Source organism: Macaca mulatta, chromosome 2, assembly GCF_049350105.2.
Source record: "Macaca mulatta isolate MMU2019108-1 chromosome 2, T2T-MMU8v2.0, whole genome shotgun sequence".
NCBI classification, from domain to species: Eukaryota; Metazoa; Chordata; class Mammalia; order Primates; family Cercopithecidae; genus Macaca; species Macaca mulatta.
In genome coordinates this window covers 109,787,189-109,809,529 of record NC_133407.1, presented here as the reverse complement: position 1 = coordinate 109,809,529, position 22,341 = coordinate 109,787,189, and the positions used below count along the sequence as shown (strand labels likewise).

Genomic DNA, 22,341 nt, shown 5'->3' with positions numbered 1-22,341 from the left:
AGGTCTGGTTCTCCTACTGCTGTGTGTCCAACAAGAGTGCAGGCCTGCCCAGTGTGTGTTCCCCTCCAGCCTTCTGGGCCCACCCTTGCCCCCCACCTCTCACCAGCCCCCCGGGCAGTCACTGTGGCTGTGGGCCCTCCTGTCACCTCAGAGAGCCCTGAATCCAACTTGGCTCCCGTGTTGTCCTGGGTTCCTCATACTAATTTCTGCCCCCTCCCTAACCACAGCAGGACTGAAGGCTTCTTGTCATGAGATGTGCAGTCCTGGCTCCTGGTTGGGCAGGACCGCTGTAGTGTCCAGGCTGATGTCCTTCTACCCACCTGGGCCTCTCCCCACAGCTGAAGGACAGTGAGCAATGCCTGATTCGCCCGCATCCTCTGCCCCCACACAGAAGCTGAGCTCCCCCTTTTCCCATTCTGTCTGCTGGCGCTAGGTGTTTTTGCAGAGGGGGGCCTCTGCGCTTCCGCACTGGCCAGGGCACACCTGCACGCTCAGTCCTGAGGGAAAGAGTCAGATGAATAGGGATGCTAAGCCTTTACCTTCTTGGGTAGAGGCTTCAAAACTCTCTTGTATATAGAAAAAAAGTTTTGTCCTCTTAGCCCTCAAAGCAGAAGATGGGGGCCTCTGGACAGCACCTGAGCCCTTCTTCAGAATCCACCTGGAGGGAGCCCCTACCTTCCCAGCTGGGATGCCCCAAAGCCTCAGAGCCCTGCCCCACAGGGAGTGGAAACCCACAGGTGCTGAGTGCCAGGGTTGCTGTTCCACAGGCAGGGGCCGGGAAGGGGCTGCCCGTGCTTACCCCTGATGCTTTCTCTTTTCACAGGTGTCTGAGAGACGGCGCTGGAGACGTGGCTTTTATCAGAGAGAGCACAGTGTTTGGTAAGAGCAGGGTGATGAGCTGTGGGTACTGCCCCCTTTTATCTTACCTGATCATGACTCTGACCTTTGAGCTAATTAGATTCCGAAGTTCATGGCAGACCATTTTCAAGATTCCTACAGGGCACAGTTCTGATTTTATGAGCTGTCATATTTTAAATGATCAGGTTTCTTTAAACCTCCTGTACCCACTGCCTTTCTCTTCCCCTCATAGACACCCACGCCAAGGTGCTTGGCAATGCATCCTCCAAGACGTATGTGCTTGTGCAGAATAGATCGTGCTGGTTTGTGTTTCTGGTTTCTGAGTTCATAGAGGTTTTAGCGAGCATTAGAAACCCTGCTGCTTGGGTTTTCTGCTCAGCATTTTGTTTTAGAGGTTTATCAGTATTGTTGTATACGCGTCTAGCTCAAGGGTCCTAATAGTTGAGGAATATTCCGTGGAATAAGTCCACATTTTACTTCTCTGTCACCATAGTGATGGACAGAGGTTGTGCTCTCTTTTCCTCTACCACATGTAGCCACATGACTGATACCTTCACATGTGTTCCTTACTGTCCTGCTGGACAGTGTCCCTCCTGGACCTATACTAAAGCACAACTGATGTAGAGGGTGAACACACTGCACCCAGGACCAGTGGACATAAGCCCACTACATTCCATGCAAGACCAATAGAGACAGAGACAGAGCTACCATATTCCAACAAGGACCACCAGAGAAAGCAACAGATACCCACGTTCACTCAGGACCATCAGAGACACACCCCACATCCACCCAGGACCACCAGAGAAAGAGACAACACCCACATTCACCCAGGACCGTCAGAGACAGACCCTGCATTCATCAGAGGCCACCAGAACCAGGCCTCCACATGCACCCAGGGCCACCAGAGACAGACCCCACATGCACCCAGTATTGTTAGGCTGCTGTCTAGAAGGACAGTCTGCAAGTGTTCTAATTTTCCCACAACTTCACTTAGAAGTATTTTTTGACTTTCATAGTTTTGTCCGAATGATGGTTGTAATGCAATAGATAGTTCGTTGTTGATTTTAATTTTCTTTTCTCTAACATCTGGTGAGTTTGATCATCTCAACCTATTTGCTAGCAGTTTGGGCTTCCCTTTCTTATTTTGTGACATTTGACTACTTTTTAAATTGAGTTTCACATCTTGTTTCTGCATGATTTTGATTCAAGGACAGAAGTTCCTTCTATCTAGGTATCAAACCATTGCTGATTTTAAACTTCAGTAAAATCTTTTCTCAGTCAAAAATCTGACAACGGTAGTCTTTGTTGATCAAAAATCCTTGATATTGATAAGGTCAAATCCACAAGCCTCGCCCTGTTGGTTTGTAGTTTTGAGGTCTTTCAAAGATGCCCTTCTTCACACCCAAATCATAATTATTTCCTACAATAAGATTTGAAGATCCCCTTCCTCATCTATGTATATGTGCTCTACCTAGAAAATCAGATATGGATTTGGCTTTTGCATTTTATCCCCTTTACAGTGAGGCGATTTTCCTTACAATAAAAACTATACAAAACTATCTTTTTCCTACTGATATGTGAGGCCAATTCTACACCAAGTTTGTATATATCTGAGTGGACCAGTTTCTGAGCTATTTGTTTCATTGGTGTATTTGCATTTTTTCTGCTTTTGATATTGTGACTTACATGGGTCTTACTATCTGGTGGAGAGAACAGAGAGAGAGAGAGAGAGAGAGAGAGAGAGAGAAAGCCAGTGAGAGGAAGAGAGAGAGAATGAGAGAGACCTCCTTCTCCCCTCTCACTTTATTATTCCTTTTCAAATATACTGAGCTAAAACTTCAGAATTATTTTGTTGAATTTCTGGAAATTTTGATTGGAATTGTATTGAATTTGAATTGTTCCATGAAAAATCAGCATATTTATAACATTAAGTTGTCCAGTCCATGGTGATGCTAAATTTCCCCCATTTGATCACACTTCTTTTTAGCTTCTTTGATAGAACTAAATTTTTCCTTTATGAGTCTGATGTGTCTTTGTGGGAGGCTAATTATAAGCTACTTAATGGTTTTAGTTGCTATTGTAACATCTTACAGTTCATATTGGTTTCTATTTGGTTATTGTTAATGAGGATAACATCAGATTTTTGTAGGTTGCTCTTATAACTTGTTACTCCTCTGAACTCCCTTGTTAGTTGTATTAGTTTCTGTTGGTTTTGTTGTTTTTTTTGTAGATAATTATATCATCTTTTTAAATGAGAGTTTGTCTTTTTCCTTCCAGTGTTTATATCTCCCATTTCTTTTGTAAATTGTGTGATCCAGTTGTCTAGAATTGTGTTGGCATTGTACTAGTGGGCATCCTTGCCTTGTTCCTGATTTTGCGGTGAATGTCTAAATTTTCTTCTTTTAGTAAGATTTTTGCTGTAGATATTTTGATTAATGGCATTTATCAAGTCAATAACTTATGGCCCGGCGTGGTGTCTCACCCCGTAATCCCAGCACTTTGGGAGACTGAGGTGGGTGGATCACATGGGGTCAGGAGTTCGAGACCAGCCTGGCCAACATGGTGAAACTTCATCTTTACTAAAAATACAAAAATTAACTAGGCATGAGGGCGTGGGCTTGTAATCCCAGCTACTCGGGAGGCTGAGGCAGGAGAATCTCTTGACTCCAGGAGATGGAGGCTGCAGTGAGCTGAGATTGTACCACTGCATTCCAGGCTGGGCAACAGAGTGATACTCAGTCTTCAAACAAACAAATAAACAAACTAACAAAAAGGTTACCGGTTCTATCTATCACTATTTTTCTGAGACTGAAGAAAAGCATACACACACACACAAATAGATGTTGAACACATAAATGGTCCTTCTGCGTCTATTGAGATGAAGATGATCTCATGGTTTTCTTCCATTAAATGCAGATTACTTTAGTTTTTTTTTTTTTTTGATGTTCAGCCATTCTTTTGTTAATAGAATAAACTGATAAGCCTTCATCCCAATCTGTTAGTTTTTTAAGTACTCTGTGAGACTGAGTTAGCTACTACGTTATTTATAAGTTTTGCATTTATGTTCGTAAGTAAAATAAACCTTTAATTCTTCCCTCCTGTACTTTCTCTAATTTTGACATCAAGGTTGTACTAATCTCACAAAATGACTCGGACAAGTTTTTTTTTAATCACTTTACACATTCTGAAGCAATTTATATATGATCTTCCACATTTGCCTGAACTCACTCATGAAACCATTCTTTCCCTTCTTTTGATATACTCAGTGTTGGGAAGTGACTCACCTTCCTGCCTTATTTCCTGCCTTATCAACATTTTTGTCATTTTTATTCTTCCCAGAGATGTGGGTAAGGGAGTAACCCTTGGTGGCCCCCTGGGCTTGTCTCTACAAAGTGACTTTTCCAGGCAGAGATGCTGCAGAAACAGACGGGTCTGGTTTGGCCTTTCTGACCTGCAGGGGAACCGCAGGGCGCCCTGAGTGATTTAGGAAGAGGATCACACTTCGGCTGCCCCCTGAGGCTTTTGGGGCACTACCTTTACCTTTCTGAGTGTTCTGGAGCAAATCCCTGCCTTTCTGACCCTCAGTTTTGTGAGTTGTGCAAGACGTCTCCCCAAACTCAAAATTCCGTGGGGAGAAGGAGAACTACAGTTCGTGGGTACTGCTGGAGTTGGCTCATCTAGGCTCCCTCCCACCTCCCCTTCCCTGCAGAGGACCTGTCAGACCCGGCTGAAAGGGACAATTATGAGCTGCTCTGCCCAGACAATACTCGGAAGCCAGTGGACAAGTTCAAGGAGTGCCACCTGGCGCGGGTCCCTTCTCATGCCGTTGTGGCACGAAGTGTGAACGGCAAGGAGGACGCCATCTGGGAGCTTCTCCGCCAGGCACAGGTATCTTCACCCACAGTCCTCCCCACTTGCTTGGATTTGGGGGGCGGGGGGCAAGGTTCCTTACTTCCCTGACTTCTGCCACTCTAGAAGTCCTGTAGCCTTGCTGCAGGATAGCACACTAATGCAATGGGCTGCTTGCCCAGGCTGTACTCTGGACAGCAGAAGCAATGAAACTCCTGCCACACCGACTGACAGTGTCTTATGATGGGAGCAGAAGCAGGGGGTGGTCGATGCAATCTTCTCAGAGCCCTAAGGTGCTTGAACCTCAGCAACTCTTCAAAGAATGAGCCATAGGTGCTGGGTCTCCGGGACGGCACGAGTCCCTCTGCAGGAGGGTCGCAACTGAGGCTCCTGCTCTCAGTTAGAATGATCCCAAAGCTCCAGATACTCTTTTTTAACATCTTTTTTGTTTCCTCCATATTTACCATTGACACCATAATTCTATTTTTTCTTAATTAGGAGAAGTTTGGAAAGGACAAGTCACCAGAGTTCCAGCTCTTTGGCTCCCCGAGAGGGCAGAAGGATCTGCTGTTCAAGGACTCCGCCATCGGGTTTTCGAGGATCCCCCTGAGGATCGATTCTGGGCTGTACCTTGGCTCTGGCTACTTGACTGCCATCCAGAACTTGAGGAAAAGTGCGTGAGCCCAGGAGGGTCCTGAGGGTCGCCTGGCGCGGTCTTCTACTTCCCAGCAGGTGGCCCTACTTCGTGGTGGTCACTGCTTTTCCCAGCCACTGTGGGGTCATCGTGGAGGTTTGATGCAGGTGTGGGTGTCTTCTGTGAATGAGGTCAGGTGTCTCTAAGAGAATAGTCTGGCCACCCGATCAGTGCACACCAGGCTCCCCAGGCTTGGCAGAAAAATCAATTTGCCTCCTATTAAGTGAGAAACATGAACATGAACCAAGAGAGCCAGGACCCCTTCTGGATGAATCCGGAGGCCTGGAGGAACACCCCCACTTCCCAGGCCCAGGCCTTGAACTTAGTTGGGGACACCATGGTGGGGGAACTCAGCTATGGCTCCTCCTCTGATAGGGGGCTGGGAGTGGGAGTCTGGGGGAACCCAGAGGCTGCACTGTAGTTATTGGTGGTGATTGCAGGTATTAGGGGAAGTCAGGGCTGGGCTCAAGGTCCCCTAGGCCATCTCTTGGCGCTTTCACTGGTTTCTGGGTCATGGAGCTTTTATCCTTAGAGACAGACACAATAGGCACCTCCTGACACTAAAGATTAATGGATAGATTAGAATCCAGGGAACTTCTCCAAAGGAACAGAAACAGGAAACACAGGGAGCTCTGTGGGCCTGAAGAAGGCGCTTGGAACTGAGAAGTGGAGGAGGAGAGGGCATGGGTCCACACGTCCCCACATCTACTGTAGCTCCTGTCCCAGGGAGGGTCTGGGCAGGACCCTGGCTCTGGGGAGGTTGGACAACCTGGCAAGGTTCAGGTTGCCCGGCCAACCTGCGGTCTTCCCTCTGGCAGGTGAGGAGGAGGTGGCTGCCCGGCGTGCGCGAGTCGTGTGGTGTGCAGTGGGCCAGCAGGAGCTGGAAAAGTGTGACCAGTGGAGTGCCCTGAGCGAAGGCAATGTGAACTGCTCCTTGGCCTCCACTGCGGACGACTGCATCGCCCTGGTGCTGGTAGGGGTCTCCGTCCCAGGGGTGGGCGGCTGGCCCTGTGGAAGACCCAGGGCCTGAGCATCTGCTTAAAGTGAAGTCAGCAGTCAAAGAGGTCACATGGGCCCGAATGAGGCAGGGACACCTGGAGGGTGTGCTCAGGGACATGCACCGTTTTAGGTTCAAAAAGCAGTTTACTGTGGGTTTCCCACTCCTCTGATTACAAGAACAACTCAGGATTATTGTAAGGAATTTGGAAAATATGGAAAGGTATGATGTAAAAACAACAACAAACCCCCCAAACCACCTGTGATCTCACACAGAGGGACAGACATGGTTAAAGTCTGGCTAATTCTCCATTCCAGTATTTCTCTGTGTGTCTACAGATATGCATGCAACAATAATGAAGTGTTTCAGTGATGTCGTTTTTAAGCCCTTTTCACTAAACAGCATATAATGGACATTCTTCCACATGAATGTTTACTCTTAGAAAACATTAATTTTTCTTTTTTTTAAAGAGAAAGATTCTTGATCTGTCACCCAGGCTGGAGGGCAGTGGTACTACCACAGTTCACTGCAGCCTGGAACTCTTGGGCTCAAGTGATCCTCCCATCTCAGCCTCCCAAGTAGCTGGAGCTACAGGCATACGCCACCATGCCTGCATTATTATTATTATTATCATTATTTTTGCAGCAACAGAGTCTCGCTTTGTTGCCCAGGCTTGTGTTGTCTTGAACTCCTGGGCTCAAGCAATCTTCCTGCTTCGGCCCCTCAACGTGCTGGGATTACAGGTGTGAGTCATAGCACTCAGACGAAAACATTTTTTAAACATGCTTCCAGGGTATCTTTTATGTGAATACGGCTCAGTTTAGTCATGCTCCCATTCCTCTTTGTCCCTTACTTTGCTATTATCAATAACCCTGTGGTGAGCATTCTTGAGTAGAGATCTTTGTCCACATCTTTATTTTTAATATAGTTGTAAAAAATATTACTGGGCCAAAGAGGTCATTTCATACTCCTAATGAGTCCATGACCCTGTGTTGCAGTCTGGACTTGTTCATTCTGGTGGTGGGCCAATATGATGGCTTCAGCTTATGTGTTGGACAACTTCTGTGTAGCGCTTGGAGTGCAATGAGTTCAGATTAGATGAAGCCAGCTGTTCCCATCAGTGTCCTCAGTGAGTGAGACTGCTCCAGGAGGGTGTCCCCAAAGTGCCAGGGGGCACAGAAAAGGTTTTGCTCAGAGGACAGAGGATTAGTGCAAGCTGTGCCTGGTCTTTCCAGTTGAATTGATAGCCCAGAAAGCAGGCAGGGCTGCGAGAGAATTAGAGGTGCACATGGTGTTCCCTCTGGGTGCTCAGTTCGAACAATCCATCTCTTTCTGCTGTTTCACTGGTCACCTGACAGAAAACCATTCTCTCAGAGAGCTGTACAGACAGGCAGGATGAGATGCAGCCTCCCTGTGGTGCTGGAGATCTGCTCTGTCTTTGCAGAAAGGAGAAGCTGATGCCATGAGTTTGGATGGAGGATATGTGTACACTGCAGGCAAATGTGGTTTGGTGCCTGTCCTGGCAGAGAACTACAGTAAGTGGAGTTAGCATTCTCTGGTGTATTCCCTCTGGGTCATGGGAGTGGGGCAATGAGTAATCCCATTCGATGAATGCAGGTGAAACGTTATCATGGACAGATACATTCAAAAGGGAGAATCCGGGAAAGAAGAAGGGAAAGGGGCCGTGTCATCCACAAAGGCCTATTGTGTTCAGAACTAACAAGGGACAGATTGGTTTTATCTTCTTAATTTTCAGAAGATCTTAGTGAATGATAACATACAAACAGAGAAGTGCACATAAATGTACAACTCATTACACTTCACACACTATACAGTCCGTGCACTCGGGCCCAGATCAAACATGCGCAAGTTTCAGAAGCCCCCTGTGTCCTCCTGTCCCCCGCCCCCTTACTCCTAGAAGGGAAGCCTCTCTCCTGACTTCTGAGGGTGCAGGTCTAAGTTGGTCTATGTTTTAAACTTCACGTTAAAGGAGTTGCACAGCATGTGTGTGTGTGTTTTTTTTGTCTGGTTTCTCTTGCTCATCTTTATGCATTTCATCCACCTAAGCGTGTAGTTGCAGACTGTTCAGTCTCGTCACTGTGTGAGTCTACTGTGATTATTCAGTCATTTGAGTGTGAATGGGCATTTGAGTAGTTTCCAGTTGGTGGCTGTTGTGAATAGTGCTACTGTGCATCTCTGTGCCATGTCTTTTGGTGAATATATAGACGCATTTCTCCTGCATGGAACTGCTGGGACGGTCTCTTTGGACTTGATTCTGCATCATTGAGATTTAAAAGTTTGTGGCTTCTCACTACATCTGAATGGATAATGATGTCTTGCTTGTCTTTATTCTTTCAGAACCCCAACAAAGCAGTGGCCCTGATCCTAACTGTGTGGATAGGCCTGTGGAAGGTGAGTTGGCATTAGCCACTTTCAGGGTCAAGGATAAGTTTTGTTGCTGGAAGAGGAAGTGGTGGGAACTGTAAAAAATAGAAAGAATTGCAGCCCTAGAAGCTGTAGGGCTTCTAGGAGCCATAATTTTAAGGGTGCAAATAATTCACAGAGGAGTAGTTTCAATGAATGTTTATATTGACCTTCACACTTGGCAAAGAACATCCATATAGTCCCTCATTGTGTCCTGGTCATGGACTAGGGAGTGCTACCTCCCCCCTCATGGGGATGAGGAAACAGTGGCACCGACAGACCCCAAGTGCCCAGGATCTCACTCACAGCCACAGGTAATACTGTGGTAGATCCTGGTCTTGACCCAGGGTCCCTCGTGTCAGATCCAGTGCTCTCTGCACTACTCCCCCTGCCCACTAGAGCTGGTGCTTGCTCAGTTTCAGAAGAGACTTGCCCTTGGTGGGTGTCTGTCAGATGCATTCTCTCAGGAGGACAATGGCAACCATGTTGAGTTCAACCGGTACAGGACTGGTTCAGACTCACCTCAGGCCGGTCCCTGGAGAAATGCGCCCCTGCACCCACACAGCAGTTGCTCGGCTGGATGTGGGTGCTCTTGCCTGATGCACACTGTGGTTGGTGATTTATGTACTGTTGGGGTCACTCTTGTTGTTTATAGTGTTTGTTGCTTTAGAAGCTACCACCGAGAGACGCGTTGCTGGTTTGTAACTCAGGGACATTGTGTGGCTGGTTGAAGACAGTCCCCTGTAATCACTAAAAGAATCAGCTTTTCTTACTGTTTTATTTCATAGCTCAAATCAATCTCGCCTTAACGTAAGGCAGCAGCTTATGCTTTCTCGGTCTACCTGAAAAGTCCAGTTCTTTGTGGGAATCATTGCCTGGTGATGCTTCGTGGCCTGTTTTGGCCTGGGCTGCAGACAGCTCCGCTGGAATCCATATGCCGGGCCTCCTGGAGGTTAAGGCTTGTTTTTCTGTCATCTGTTATGCCAGGATATCTTGCCGTGGCGGTGGTTAGGAATTCAGACGCTGGCCTTACGTGGAACTCTCTGAAAGGCAAGAAGTCCTGCCACACCGCTGTGGACAGGACTGCAGGCTGGAACATCCCCATAGGCCTGCTCTTCAACCAGACGGGCTCCTGCAAATTTGGTAAGGAGTCCCAGAGACGCGGTGGGTGGGCCACCCTGGGGGGTAGGCACATTGTGCTGTGGAACCTTAGCAAAGGGAGGGGAGGGATTTGCAGGCTGATAGTGGCCTGCAGGCCTCTTCTGACATAAGGAAATTCCCCCTGTGGCTGCCCCCTGGAGGTGTGGGTGCACTCGGGGTTTCCCTGCACAGCACTTCCCATGCCCCACTCACCCTACCCCAAGATTAAAGATCGGAATATCTGCCTATTTCGCTGCACCCTAAGAATATAAATGCAAGTTCCAAGATGTACAAATGCTTTTTAGCTCTTGGAGCTCCAGACCTAAATTCCTCTTAAACTCTGGCTTCTTAGCTTGGGGAAGGGTGTCTGCCTGCCTCATGAAAGGTGACTCCTGTTACTAAGCAAAACTGACTGCTTACTCTACACAGCAAAGGAGCCTGAATAAGACCTCAAGAGTCCGGCTCCACCTGCTTCTGGAGTTTTCTCTCCCCACCACACCCCGCACTCATCTTAGTCAGCATAAGCCATGCCTTGCCTGCTGCAGGCCCTGTGGCATGGTGTGTAGCACATCCTCAATGAGACTCCCCTCTTGTATGGGCGTCTCCTAGAGCAGGGGCTCCACTGCATGGGCTTTGATCCTGGCTGGGGCAGGCTTTCACATGGCTCTGCTCCTCACCAGCTCCACGGTAGCCTCTGAGCTGTAGGGAAACTGCCAGGATGGGGTGGGAACCCCCAACTTTTCCCGAGGTTGACACATAGTGTGGTTCTTCCAGCAGCACGGGTTGTGGGAGTCTGATAATGGGTGACATTTGCTCAGTGGGGCAGAGCTTTCTTGTCACCTTTGTTTATTCTTTCTTGGGTTAAATCATACAATGAGTGAATTCAGATCAGGTTCAGCTGCAAGGAACAGAAAACTCCTGAAATAGGAGAGGCTTAAACAAGACAGAAGTTAATTTCTGTGTCATGTAGTCCAGAGGTGGTTTGCCTAGGGCCGGTATTAAGACAATGTGGTGTCTGGAACCTGGGCTTTCATCATCGGGCTACTCTGCCATTTGTATGGCTTCTGTGCTCAAGGTTACCTCACGGCCTACATTGCATCTGTAAATCCAGTCCCTGCTTCTGCATTCCATGTGCAGGATGAAAAAAGAGAAGAGAGGGCAAAAGGCATGTACCAATTGTCTTTCAAGGATGTTTCTAAGAAGCTGGCACCCAACTCTCCTGCTGACATTTCACTGGCCAGTAGCTACCCATATACCCATAAGAGCCCCAGGGAGTCTGATAAGTCTAGTCTTTATACCAAAGGGCCAGGCACCCAGATACAAAGCAGGGTTTCCATTACTGATGAAAACAAAATCAGGTCCTGGACTAGGCAACTCACAGGCTCTGATGCACACGGCCACCATGGTCATGAGCTGAGTCCCCAGCAAGAGGCTGTGATGATGGGACCCTCCAGGCAGCCACAGCTGTCATCCCCAGACTTAGTTGGGAGTCCATCAGTGCCTACAGTCTGAATGAAGCTTTTCTGCTGGGTCCTATGTTGGTGACAACATGTCGCTTTGTGATGGTGAGTGTGTTCTATCCAGACTGCTGTCTTGGGGAGTCTAATGGATGGAAACCAACCTGCATCAGCTGTTAGGTAAAGGCTGCTTGTGTGGACTCAGGTTGGAAGAGCTGACTCCCTGCGTTCCTTCTCTCCAGATGAATACTTCAGTCAAAGCTGTGCCCCTGGGGCTGACCCGAGATCTAATCTCTGTGCTCTGTGTATTGGCAATGAGCAGGGTGAGGATAAGTGCGTGCCCAACAACAATGAGAGATACTACGGCTACACTGGGGCTTTCCGGTGAGTCTGTGACTGAGCTCCATCAGGATGGGGCCTCATCTCATCCCTCAGCATGTCGGCATTGCAGTTCTAAGGGGCCAGATGTGACCTGTCACAGCTGAGTGGGGGCTCATGGGTGGCCCCAGTGAGAGCTGTCCCCACCACACCCACCGCCCCGGAGAGTGGAGGCTGGCACCAGGGCTTTCTCACCTCAGCTCCACAGTGCTTCTCCCTGTGGCTTTGAGCCAAGATCAACAGCAGTAGCCTCAATAGCCTCGTCCTGAAAATCCAAGGTAGAGTGTGGTGTCCTAAGTGCTTTCTACAGTTCCATTTGTGGGGGAGAATTCTCTTTCTTATCGCCACCCCCTCTCTTCTCACCTAGGTCACCATTATGTCGTAGGTTTCCCCTTTTCTCTGACTTTGGCCTTGGAAATGGCAAAGAGATAGCAGAATTGCAGTGTTATTCTCCAGTAACGAAGTGAAAAATAAGCCAAAAAACAAGTTTTCAGAATTCACAAATTATAACCACTTTGTGATTTGTAACCACACCCCACGTTTCACAGCGCCATTCATCCGGGTGTTGCTTCTCAGTGGCACAATTTACCGGTGTGAAGGACGCAGAGAGGATCTTCCCGGGTTGCTTTTCCTCCACTTGCCGAGAGTACATTTCACCACCAGATGGCGTCACGTGTCTGAGGGTGTCTCTGAACTTTTTAATATAAATTCAACTGCCTTGTTCCAGTGATGAAATGACATAAAAGTGGCTTTTGCTGTACTCTGAGTGGCTCATAAAAAACCCAAAGCAAAAAAAACTTTTGTGAATGTATAAAAATATCTTTAAGGGACTAAGGATTTGCAAATGGAAATGTGATTCTACTCAGAAATGCTGAACACACGTCTCATAAGAGCCCAAAAGAATCCTGTGCTCCTCTTTTTTTTTCAGACCTGCAGCAAGGTATTAGTTCACTGGAAACACCCACATTTTAATATTCCTGTTTATACTGGAAGAAAATTCCTTGTCTTCTGTTTAAATTCTATCTAGAATCTAGATTGGGGAAATTTATAGCAAAATAATTAAACGCTGAAACCAGTGTCTTACCCCTTTATTTCTATGATCCTTATAATGCTGGTTCTTAATTTTTAACTTTCTGCTGACTCTGTACTATAGAAGAAGATCCAGCCTCTCACACTGCCCCCGGCACCTCTTCCACCCCACAACCACAAACTTCAGCTCTTCAGCACCCAACATGCTAATGTCATATTCAGTACTTATGACTGTGTAAGCGTTATTCTCATGTTATATTTCCCTTATTGTACAAACTTTTGTTTACTCTGGAGTTCATAGGTGTCTTTTCTCATCTGCTTAATTTTCTGCACTTGAAAAAAACAACAACACTACTTCATCCCAAAACTCTCTGCCAGTAATGTAAATCTTCTAACAATATGCACATACACACACATGCACACGCGCGTGCACACACACACACACACATACACACACACACAGTGGGTGCTATCGCAGTTTCATCATTTACTTGGAACTGCTGCTCCGGAATGTGTCCATCTTCCTGCTGCAGTTTGGATTGGTTGCTCTTCAGGCCACCTGCACTTCTGTGGTCCTGGGGGTCCTGTTGACCATTATTCTGGTGCTTCACTTTGTCTTCATGTTAGATTGCCTGTTTCCTGGATTGTATATCTTTAGCTTTCTTGGTTTTGTAATGTCTTTTATGTAGGGTTTTAAAAGGAGGACAGGTACACCTGTGTTCAATCTGCCATTGTAAACAGTAAATTCCTAGAAATAGTTGTCTTTTGGATGTGTACTTCTGTATTTCAGTTTTTGGAATGCATATTACAAATATTTATGAAAGCCCTACTAGTTTCTCTTCTGTAATTATGTGCATATTTTCTGGAACATTTTAGGTGCCTGGCTGAGAATGCTGGAGACGTTGCGTTTGTGAAAGATGTCACTGTCTTGCAGAACACTGATGGTAGGTGAAGGTGTTTCCTTTTCTCCTTCAGAGCAGAGTCTTTGGCATCACAACACATCTTAGCGTTCAGGTTTGCCTTTGGGAAGGTTTTATAACATTTTCCAGATTTTTGATTAAAAGAACTCCAAAATTCTTTATCTCAATAGACAACATGATAACATCTGTAGGTGTCATATGGATTTTGAAACCAAATTCATACACACACTCTCTCACACACACACACACGCACATACACTCACACACACACAGATACTAGCCATGCTCAGTAGCAAATGTCTCCCTAGCTTCGTCTAGTCAACCACAGAAACACACCGTCTGCCCTCATGCATGAGATCATGCATGCCTGTTGGAAACTGTGGATGATGCTGCAAAACTGGGTGAACACATGCAAATGAAGGCTCCCTTTATGAAAAAGGAAGTAGAGGCCTTCATTCATCCCTATGTGAGCCTTGGTCTGGAGACTCCTTGGGAGTTAGTGGGAACAAAATTACAGGTGGTCGCAGATGACGGAAGATAATCTTCCAGTCAATGTTTGAACAATCACTGTTCTGGTCCTCAGCCATTTGCTACCTTCCAATCTATATCTGTCTCCTTAGCCCCACTTCAGCATTCCCACCCCCTAGTCTCAGCAGGTGACTTGCTATTTTGTTCCCTGAGAAAGAACTGCCTCCACTTTCGGCCTCCCTCCTTCAGCAATCACTGCAGTCACAGTCACTTCTCCCTTCTGCTTTTGCCCCTTCTAGTGTCTCTTGGGATGAAGATTAAAACCAGGCATGTAAATTTGAAAGTATTTCAGTATCAAATAGAGGAATTCAAGAGAATGAATAAAGTGCTTTCTTAAAGGGAGAGGGCAGAGAGACAAGCAGGAGCCTGAACAATGAGCCTGTATCTGCACAAAATAGACATGCATACAATTACATTTAGAATTTACAAGCCATTCACTAAAGTAATCTCCAGGGATCAGATTGAGGTCAAATTTAATTTTAACTTTCTCTGGTACTTTACAACTGTATTTTGTTAGAATTGACTATATATATTTGATAAACCTACAAAAGTTCCTTTCCTTTCTGTGGTTACACTAATAGCATTTGAATATGAAAGGGAAGAGAAACCAATTTCTCCTTGAATGTAAACCATCTATTCTTTTTCTGGAACTCACTGAAAAATATGGCATAGGTGGAGGGTTTTCTTCTTTAAAAAAATAAGAACTCGTAACAGCTTTATTGAGGTAGAATTCATATACTAAAAGTATCCACCCATGCGAAGTGTACAATACAGTGATCTCCGGCACATTCACAGAGTTGTGCAGCCATCAACACAGTCCAACTCTAGAACGCTTGCATCATCCCATAAAGAAACCCCTGCGCATATTATCAGTCATTGCCCCATCCTTCTTCAGCACTGCGGACCATCAATCCACTTTCTGTCTCCATAGGTTGGCCTATTCTGGACATTTCATATACATGGAGTAATATAATATATGGTGGGGTTTTTTTGAGATGAGGTCTTGCTGTGTTGCCCAGGCTGGTCATGAACTGCTAGCTTCAAGTGATTCTCCCAGCTTGGCCTCCAAAGGGCTGGGATTACAGGCATGAGCCACTGTGCCCAGCCTGTTACGTGGTCTTTTGTGACTGGCTTCTTTCACTTAGCATCGTCTTCAAGGTTCATGCATGTTGCAGCATGTACCAGAACTTCACTCCCTTTTATTGCTGAATAACATTCCATTGCATGGACACAGCACTCATATTTGGTATATTTGAAGTTTGTACAGCTTGTGTAGGACAAAGCTCATTTTCTCTTCCTCACATCACCACAACCCCAGTGTGTGCATTTGAGAGGTCAGTGGGGTGGCCACACCCATCCAGAAGAGACTTGGTGGCTGAGCAGGGGAGCCGTGGATGATGCCACCTTCTTTTTCTCCCCAGGAAAGAACACTGACGCATGGGCTAAGGATTTGAAGCTGAACGACTTTGAGCTGCTGTGCCTCGATGGCACGCGGAAGCCTGTGACTGAGGCTAGGAGCTGCCATCTCGCCATGGCCCCGAATCATGCCGTGGTGTCTCGGACAGAAAAGGTGGAACGCCTGAAACAGGTGCTGTTCGACCAACAGGTATGGACCACAGGGCTTCTAGTGCTTTCTTAGCTGTGTGGGCTCTTGTTAGGTGGGGAGATCACAGAGCTAGGTGCACCAGCCCACTCGAGCCTCTCTAGTCCCTCTGCTTGAAGCTCATGGTGACAGTATTGGCTTCATGCCGTGGGGTTGCCCGGAGTGTCAACAAGAACAACAGAGGCTTTTGACTGGGCTTTCTGGGACTCGCTCGATTTCGGCTAAGTCTCTGTGCCCTGGCCTTGTTGCCCTCACTGCCTGGCTCAGAGACTGTCTTTTGCCTTCCTGTTGTTCTTCTGGCAAATGAGGGAACTGCTGAGCCTTCCTCCCACACTCCTTGGTATAGTGCTTTACTCAGGTGGTGTTTCCTGAACCTGGGCCGTCTGAACAATGCTCTAGGCCAGGCCCCTAAAACAGCAAACCCAAAATGTGCCCTATAGATTCAGGGCTACCTAAAAGTGATTTGAAGAAAATCCCCAAATTTCTTAAAATCTGGGATTTTATTAGAACTTCTATTTGTATCATATAACATCATGTCTCTATGTGTGCTTTTAAAGAAAACAACCCAGGAATAATAAGACTGGCCACCATAACCGGCCTTTATGGAGCCCTTACTGTGCATACACACTGGTGCTGGTGAGAGAGCTGCCATGACTGAGGGGTTTGGGTCTCAGTCTCCCCACATGGGAGCCTGGGACAGAGCAGGAACTGTGTGAGGGAGGCAGGGTGACCGGCCTGCACACTGAGCTGGTTAGTGGCCGAGCCTGGGTTTTCCTAGCAGCCTGCCTCTCTAAAAGAGCTGCATATTAGAATGTCCTAAGCAATTGACTTGTGAGGGCAGATCTCAAAACCCCTCTGCTGTCACCTTGTCACCCATAAGAAGTCGTATGGGAAAAGGTCGCAGGTTAAGAAGGAAGGAAAGATGGCAGATAGTAGGAGGTAGGACCAGAAGTGGTGTGAGGCCTGGATGCTGCCCAGGGCGGGCCTGCCAGCAGGAGTGTGGGGTGGGGGACTCCATTAAGGAGGTGGAATGACTCCGGAACTCAGCTCTTTCTGACCCATGGTTTTCTCAGGGCTGTTCTTGGGTAGGAGAAATACCCCTTTGCCTCCTTTAACCCATGAATTCCTCTTTTCCTTAGCTACTCACTGTCTGCCCTTTTGTTGCAGGCTAAATTTGGGAAAAATGGATCTGACTGCCCGGGCACATTTTGCTTATTCCAGTCTAAAACCAAAAACCTTCTGTTCAATGACAACACTGAGTGTCTGGCCAGACTCCATGGCAAAACAACATATGAAAAATATTTGGGACCACAGTATGTCACAGCCATTACTAATCTGAAAAAGTGCTCAAGCTCCCGTAAGTAGACCCTAGTTAGCATCCCCGAGAAACCACCACTGGTGAAGGTCAAGGTCTGAGGGCCAAACAGCATTCTAGGAACTAACACAGGTGTAAAAATGTTAAGGAAAGATAATATCTCTTTATAATTCAGGAAATTCTAATCTCATTGATAAAAGAATTAGAGAATAAAATAGAGCAGTATGTAATATATTTTTATAAAGTTTATAGTACTGATAGTGACTGCTCTGTCATGAAGTCTTTGGAAAATGATAATCCATTTTATTCAGTAAAGTGAAAAGTGTATGTATACACATGCATTGAGAAGTGACAAAACTGGCCAGGTGTGATGGCTCACACCTGTCATCCCAGCATCTTGGGAAGCAGAGGTGGGACAGAGGTGGGAGGATGGTTTGAGCCCAGGAGTTTGAGACCAGCCTGGCCAACACAGGGAGACTTTGTCTCTACAAAAACAATTTTAAAAATTAGCCTGGTGTGGTGTCAAGCACCTGTAGTCCCAGCTACTTGAGAGGCTGAAATAGGAGGATTGCTTGAGCCCAGAAGGTTGAAGCTGCAATGAGCTATAATTGTACCACTGCACTACAGCCTAGGTGACACCGAGAGACCCTGCCTCAAAAAAAAAAAAAAAAAAAAAACAAAACCTGATCTAGACAGTTACCACAGATGCCAACTATTGAGAAAACAAAATCTCAAAAAAATTCAAGTGTAGGAAAACATATCTTAACCAGGGAAATATACTGATACTAATTTAATCCCTTAAAATATTTAGAAGACATTGCGGAGTATTGTAAGGCTCCCGGTTATAATTGTGGGATTTCAGTGTGCACAGCTGCCTGTGCACTGCAATCATCCAGATTCCTATTCCTGGTCCCTCACCCAGAGTCAGAGGCATTGGGGATGCTGTTGGTCCAGGCATGGGAGCAGGGCCAGGAATGTCTTTATTGGTGGTTTTCAATGAGAGACAATTTTTCCCGAGGGAACATTTGGCAATGCTGAGAAGCACTTTTGATTCTTACAACGTAGAGGGTGCTGCTGGTACCAAATATATTATAGAGGCCAGGGATGCTACTAAACAAAGCACAGCCAGCCCCCTGCAACAAAGAGTTATTATCAGGCCCCAAATGTCAATAGTGCCAAGGTTGAGAAACCCTTTTCTGTATTGACCAACAACTCAGGTCACTGTGATGCAGGTCATGACCACCCTCTGAGAAATATGGCTACAGGGCTCTTCTTGTGAGCAGCCAGTTCAGGACTGCATAGACCACGTGCTTCTTGAGGGCAGGCCTGTCTATTCATGCTGAGTCCCCAGCACTTAGCACAGCAGAGTAGGTGCTCAGTAAGGATCTGTGAATGAATGAGTGAATCTGCAGATGAGCATGATTGCATGATTGCAAACAGGTTCACATTCCAGGAGAAGCTAGAGGACCACCAATGTCTTGTGAACTTGAGAATGTGACAGTCAATTCAATTAGAGACAATTGCAGGGCGGTTGTGTCTCTCAGGCCAGAGCAGGGAAACACCGTGGCTGGTGAGGGCTAGACTCTGGCTCCCTTGAACACCGTAGTCACTAGGAGTAGGGGAACGGGAATATGAGTGTGGCAAGCACTGACTCACAGTGATGGAAGAAGGGCAGAGAAAACTCTTAGTATCCTCTTTGATTTATGGGTTTAAATAACTGGTTTATTGATTTTAAAAAAAGAAGAAATCAGTTTCTGAATCTCTTGCTCTATTGTGTCCCACAGCCCTCCTGGAAGCCTGTGCATTCCTCCAGAAGTAAAACCCAAGAAGATGGCCCAGCCTCCCCAAGGAAGCCTCAGCCATTCACTGCCTCCAGCCCTTCTCCCCGGGTGTGCTGGGGCCTTGGCCTCCCTGGCTGAAGGTGGGGATTGCCCATCCATCTGCTCACAATTCCCTGCTGTCGTCTTAGCAAGAAATAAAATGAGAAATATTGTTGATATTCTCTCCTTATAAAGTGTCACTCATCTTTTCTAGAATTTTACACTGAAATCACATGCCTGACAAAATACCTGTACAGTTGGACCTTCCCTTCCAAGTTTTTCAGGTCCAGCCCCTCCTCTTTCTTGCAGTCTTGGGTATGATGCCCAAGGGTCTGGAATTTAAGGCCAAGCCAAGCACTGGTTTTCCCAAGGGGATCTGGTTGGTTATTCACATAGCTGTCTCAGTGCACGTGCATGTGTGTGCCTGGGAGTGTGTGTGTGTGTGTGCCCAAGGCAGGGCAGGAAGAGCAGGCATAGGAATTACAACTGAAATGTAGGTTCAGTTGCTCATCACTTGCAGAGTCTAATTAACAAGAGCTCGGTTTGGTATAAAGAAGGTGACTTTTATTCCAAAGCTACCTTAGGGGAAGAAGTACAGGCTTCTTCCCCTAGTACAGAACGGAGTGCCATTCTTTCACTCCTGTTTCACCTTTGGAGCAGAAAGTAGAGGCTTTTAAATGGGGGGTGAGGCATGCAGGGCAGGAAGTGAGCAGGTGGGGGGTCTGGGTACTAGCTTTGGTGCCTTATCTACCAGGCAGTTGAGCTGGTTACCGCTGGTGCCTGTATGGGCACAACTAGGTTGTAAAAGCAGCCAAAAAATTTCCAGGTGGAAGAATTTCATAGAGGGCACATTTTGGCTTGTAAATTGACTGTTATGTCTCAAGGTAGTCTATTGGTGGGAGAGAGTTCTGCTGTGGAGCTTCTAACTAAGAGCACATAGTTAGATGAACTTGCCCTGTTGGGAGTGTCTGGTGAAGAGGAGACAAAAGATTATAATTGCATTTCTAAAGGGCTAAGTAGGAAGCAGAGAAAAGGAGGAGAGACAAGTGAAGACAGAGTAACTTTAAATAACGAAGACAGAAATGAAGAAGGAATAATTTTCCTGCTTTTCCATTGGTTCTTTGGACATAACAGGCAAAAGTGTCAATCAGGGTGAGACTGTCCCTTCAAGAGCAGAGATCAGACAAATGTCCTGAAACTCTGCCTCCATTCTGGGGGCAACCTTTTGACCATGTTCCCCACTGTCAGTGAGATGAAAAGCTCTACTGCTGTCTGCAAAAGCCTCTAAAACCTGTCAGGAAAGGACATTAATTAAGGTCCCATAATACTAGGATGAAGCTCTTTTCCTATTTGCTACTTCGAATTATGACCAGATGTGTTGTCCATCCTCACTAATATGAGAAGATTAGTCAGTGAGCAACATCTGATGGGGTAGCCACAGCAGTGATAATGCCAGCACTGTAAAACATGACATTTGAACAGTATGAACTTTCTTGTCTAAATAAGATACTAAAGTGAAAGTAAGGCCCACCTGTGAAATTCTCCTGTTCCAGGTTGAAAAGAAATGGAACACCATTGTGTCTCTCTGTTCATGCTCGGTTATATTGCTGTAGGAAATGGTCTCCAAGTCAAAATCTTAGTGGCTAACATGACAAAAATGTGTTTCTCTCTTGTGTCCATCTCCATCATGGGTCAGCAATGGCTCTGTGACTCACGTCTTTATTCTCAGACCCGGGCTGAACCAGCAGCCCCAGTTTTGGGCATGTTGGGCTTGAGAGAGAGGGGAAAATAAAAGAGACAGAGGCAACTGCTCTGCCTATGGAGTGCCATTCTTTCATTCCTTTATTTTCTTAATAAACCGCTTTAACTTAAGAAAAGAGAGAGTCAAAAGCATCATACAATAATACAGTGTCTGCATGGCAGAGGCCATATCATCTTCATCATTTCATTGGCCAGAGAATTCACGTGGCCACAACATCAATGAGGTCGCCCAGGAGGAAGAGGCAGTGATGGGGGACTGGGGTTAGTGCAACAGTGCAAAGAAAAATCTTCAGAGCATTTCACAGTGCCCAGCCAGAAAGCCATCACAGGAATGTCCCATCAGCCCACAAAGGCTTCCGCGCAGTCCTAGAGAGGTGTCCTTTGCCCGGGTCCCGCCCCCTTCCCAGAGCATGGCCTGGTGTGTGTGGCTGGATCTCAGTCCCTGTGTGCTACTCACCAGGTTGGTCGGGCCTCTGCCTGCACAGCTGCACAGGCCACTCCGGAAACAGAAGATTGACTAGATGCAGGATGCTTCCTGTGGTATTTCACAATTTGTCCTGCATTGATGATACTTCCCCATACAGAGAACCATGCAGTAGCTCCCGAGGTTGGGTTTCCTGAGGGAGAATCATTCGTGTTTGGTTTCAGAAACCCTCCCTTCAGGCCATTGCTAACATTTGCTGTGACACCAGTCACTCTCCGAGGCTCAGTAACAGCTTCATCTGCCTCACCCTGTGCCACAACTTTAAGATTGGTTTGGGCACATCCTCTTATCATTTTTGTGTGTGTCTCCTGGGGTCTCTAAGTCCCAAATCTTTCTTTAAAATGTTATTTCTGTAGAGCACCAGATTCTGTCGCTGTTCAGGGCACCACTATGTAACCCGCACGAACCTGGGGAAACTGAACAAAGGGGGCAAACGTGGGAATAAAAGACAAGAGACAAAAGAGTATATTTGGAAGAAGGGGTCGGGGGCACTTTGCCTCTAGTTGACAAGGGCCCTGAGCTTTACACAACTCTCCATATGTATTAGGCAAAAGAGATAGTGAGCAGGGGGACGTGTAAGAAGGGGTCAGCTGCTCGGTCCAGAATAGGCTTGCAAGACTGCATTCTCTAGATGTCCCAGTAGATAACCTCAAGGAGCTCCACGCCAGGAAGCGATTTCCCTCAGCAAACCTTCTGGCAGTGGGAGAAGTGTTGAGTTTGCCCGCATCCTGCATTCATGATAAACAGTTTGCTGTTTGATCACATAGCCTCCAGTGGAATGCTGAGTTGGTCACGTCCCATAGGCCTTTGGCTCCTTACAGACCCCTTCCAGGTTATTAGCCATGACTTCACCTCTTCGTTTCTCTTTTCTATACTTTCCTCGAATTCTACAAAATAAAGTATCCCTGGGCTTTAGAGTAATCTAATGCCTACTGAATCCAAAATAATCTGATTTAATCCTTGAATTTTCAAACAATTTCAATGAATTTTGTTTTTTACCAGGGTTTGGACCTCCCCCATAATAAAATCCCTTATTTCTTTTTGTCACTTCAGTTATAAAATCCAACCTACCGTTTTCCATTGA

The 22,341-nt window shown here is 46.5% G+C and overlaps 1 protein-coding gene across 3 annotated transcripts in view; it reads left to right on the top strand.

Moving 5' to 3' along the window:
- The window catches only part of LTF (lactotransferrin), a 29,503-nt gene extending 10,297 nt beyond the window's left edge, over positions 1 to 19,206 (top strand). Inside the window, exons 6-17 of one of the 3 annotated variants that reach the window (XM_077992311.1) lie at positions 824 to 879; positions 4,568 to 4,746; positions 5,206 to 5,380; positions 6,220 to 6,368; positions 7,843 to 7,933; positions 8,757 to 8,810; positions 9,810 to 9,965; positions 11,662 to 11,803; positions 13,703 to 13,770; positions 15,696 to 15,880; positions 17,045 to 17,234; positions 18,977 to 19,206. In XM_077992311.1, coding sequence (XP_077848437.1) covers positions 824 to 879; positions 4,568 to 4,746; positions 5,206 to 5,380; positions 6,220 to 6,368; positions 7,843 to 7,933; positions 8,757 to 8,810; positions 9,810 to 9,965; positions 11,662 to 11,803; positions 13,703 to 13,770; positions 15,696 to 15,880; positions 17,045 to 17,234; positions 18,977 to 19,011 — 1,480 coding nt within the window. In that variant the 3' untranslated portion in view covers positions 19,012 to 19,206. Of the gene's footprint in view, positions 1 to 823; positions 880 to 4,567; positions 4,747 to 5,205; positions 5,381 to 6,219; positions 6,375 to 7,842; positions 7,934 to 8,756; positions 8,811 to 9,809; positions 9,966 to 11,661; positions 11,804 to 13,702; positions 13,771 to 15,695; positions 15,881 to 17,044; positions 17,276 to 18,943 lie in introns of all 3 variants that reach the window. The other 2 variants (XM_015131139.3, XM_077992312.1) reach the window with 2 other exon arrangements.
- The last annotated feature ends 3,135 nt before the right edge of the window (positions 19,207 to 22,341 follow it).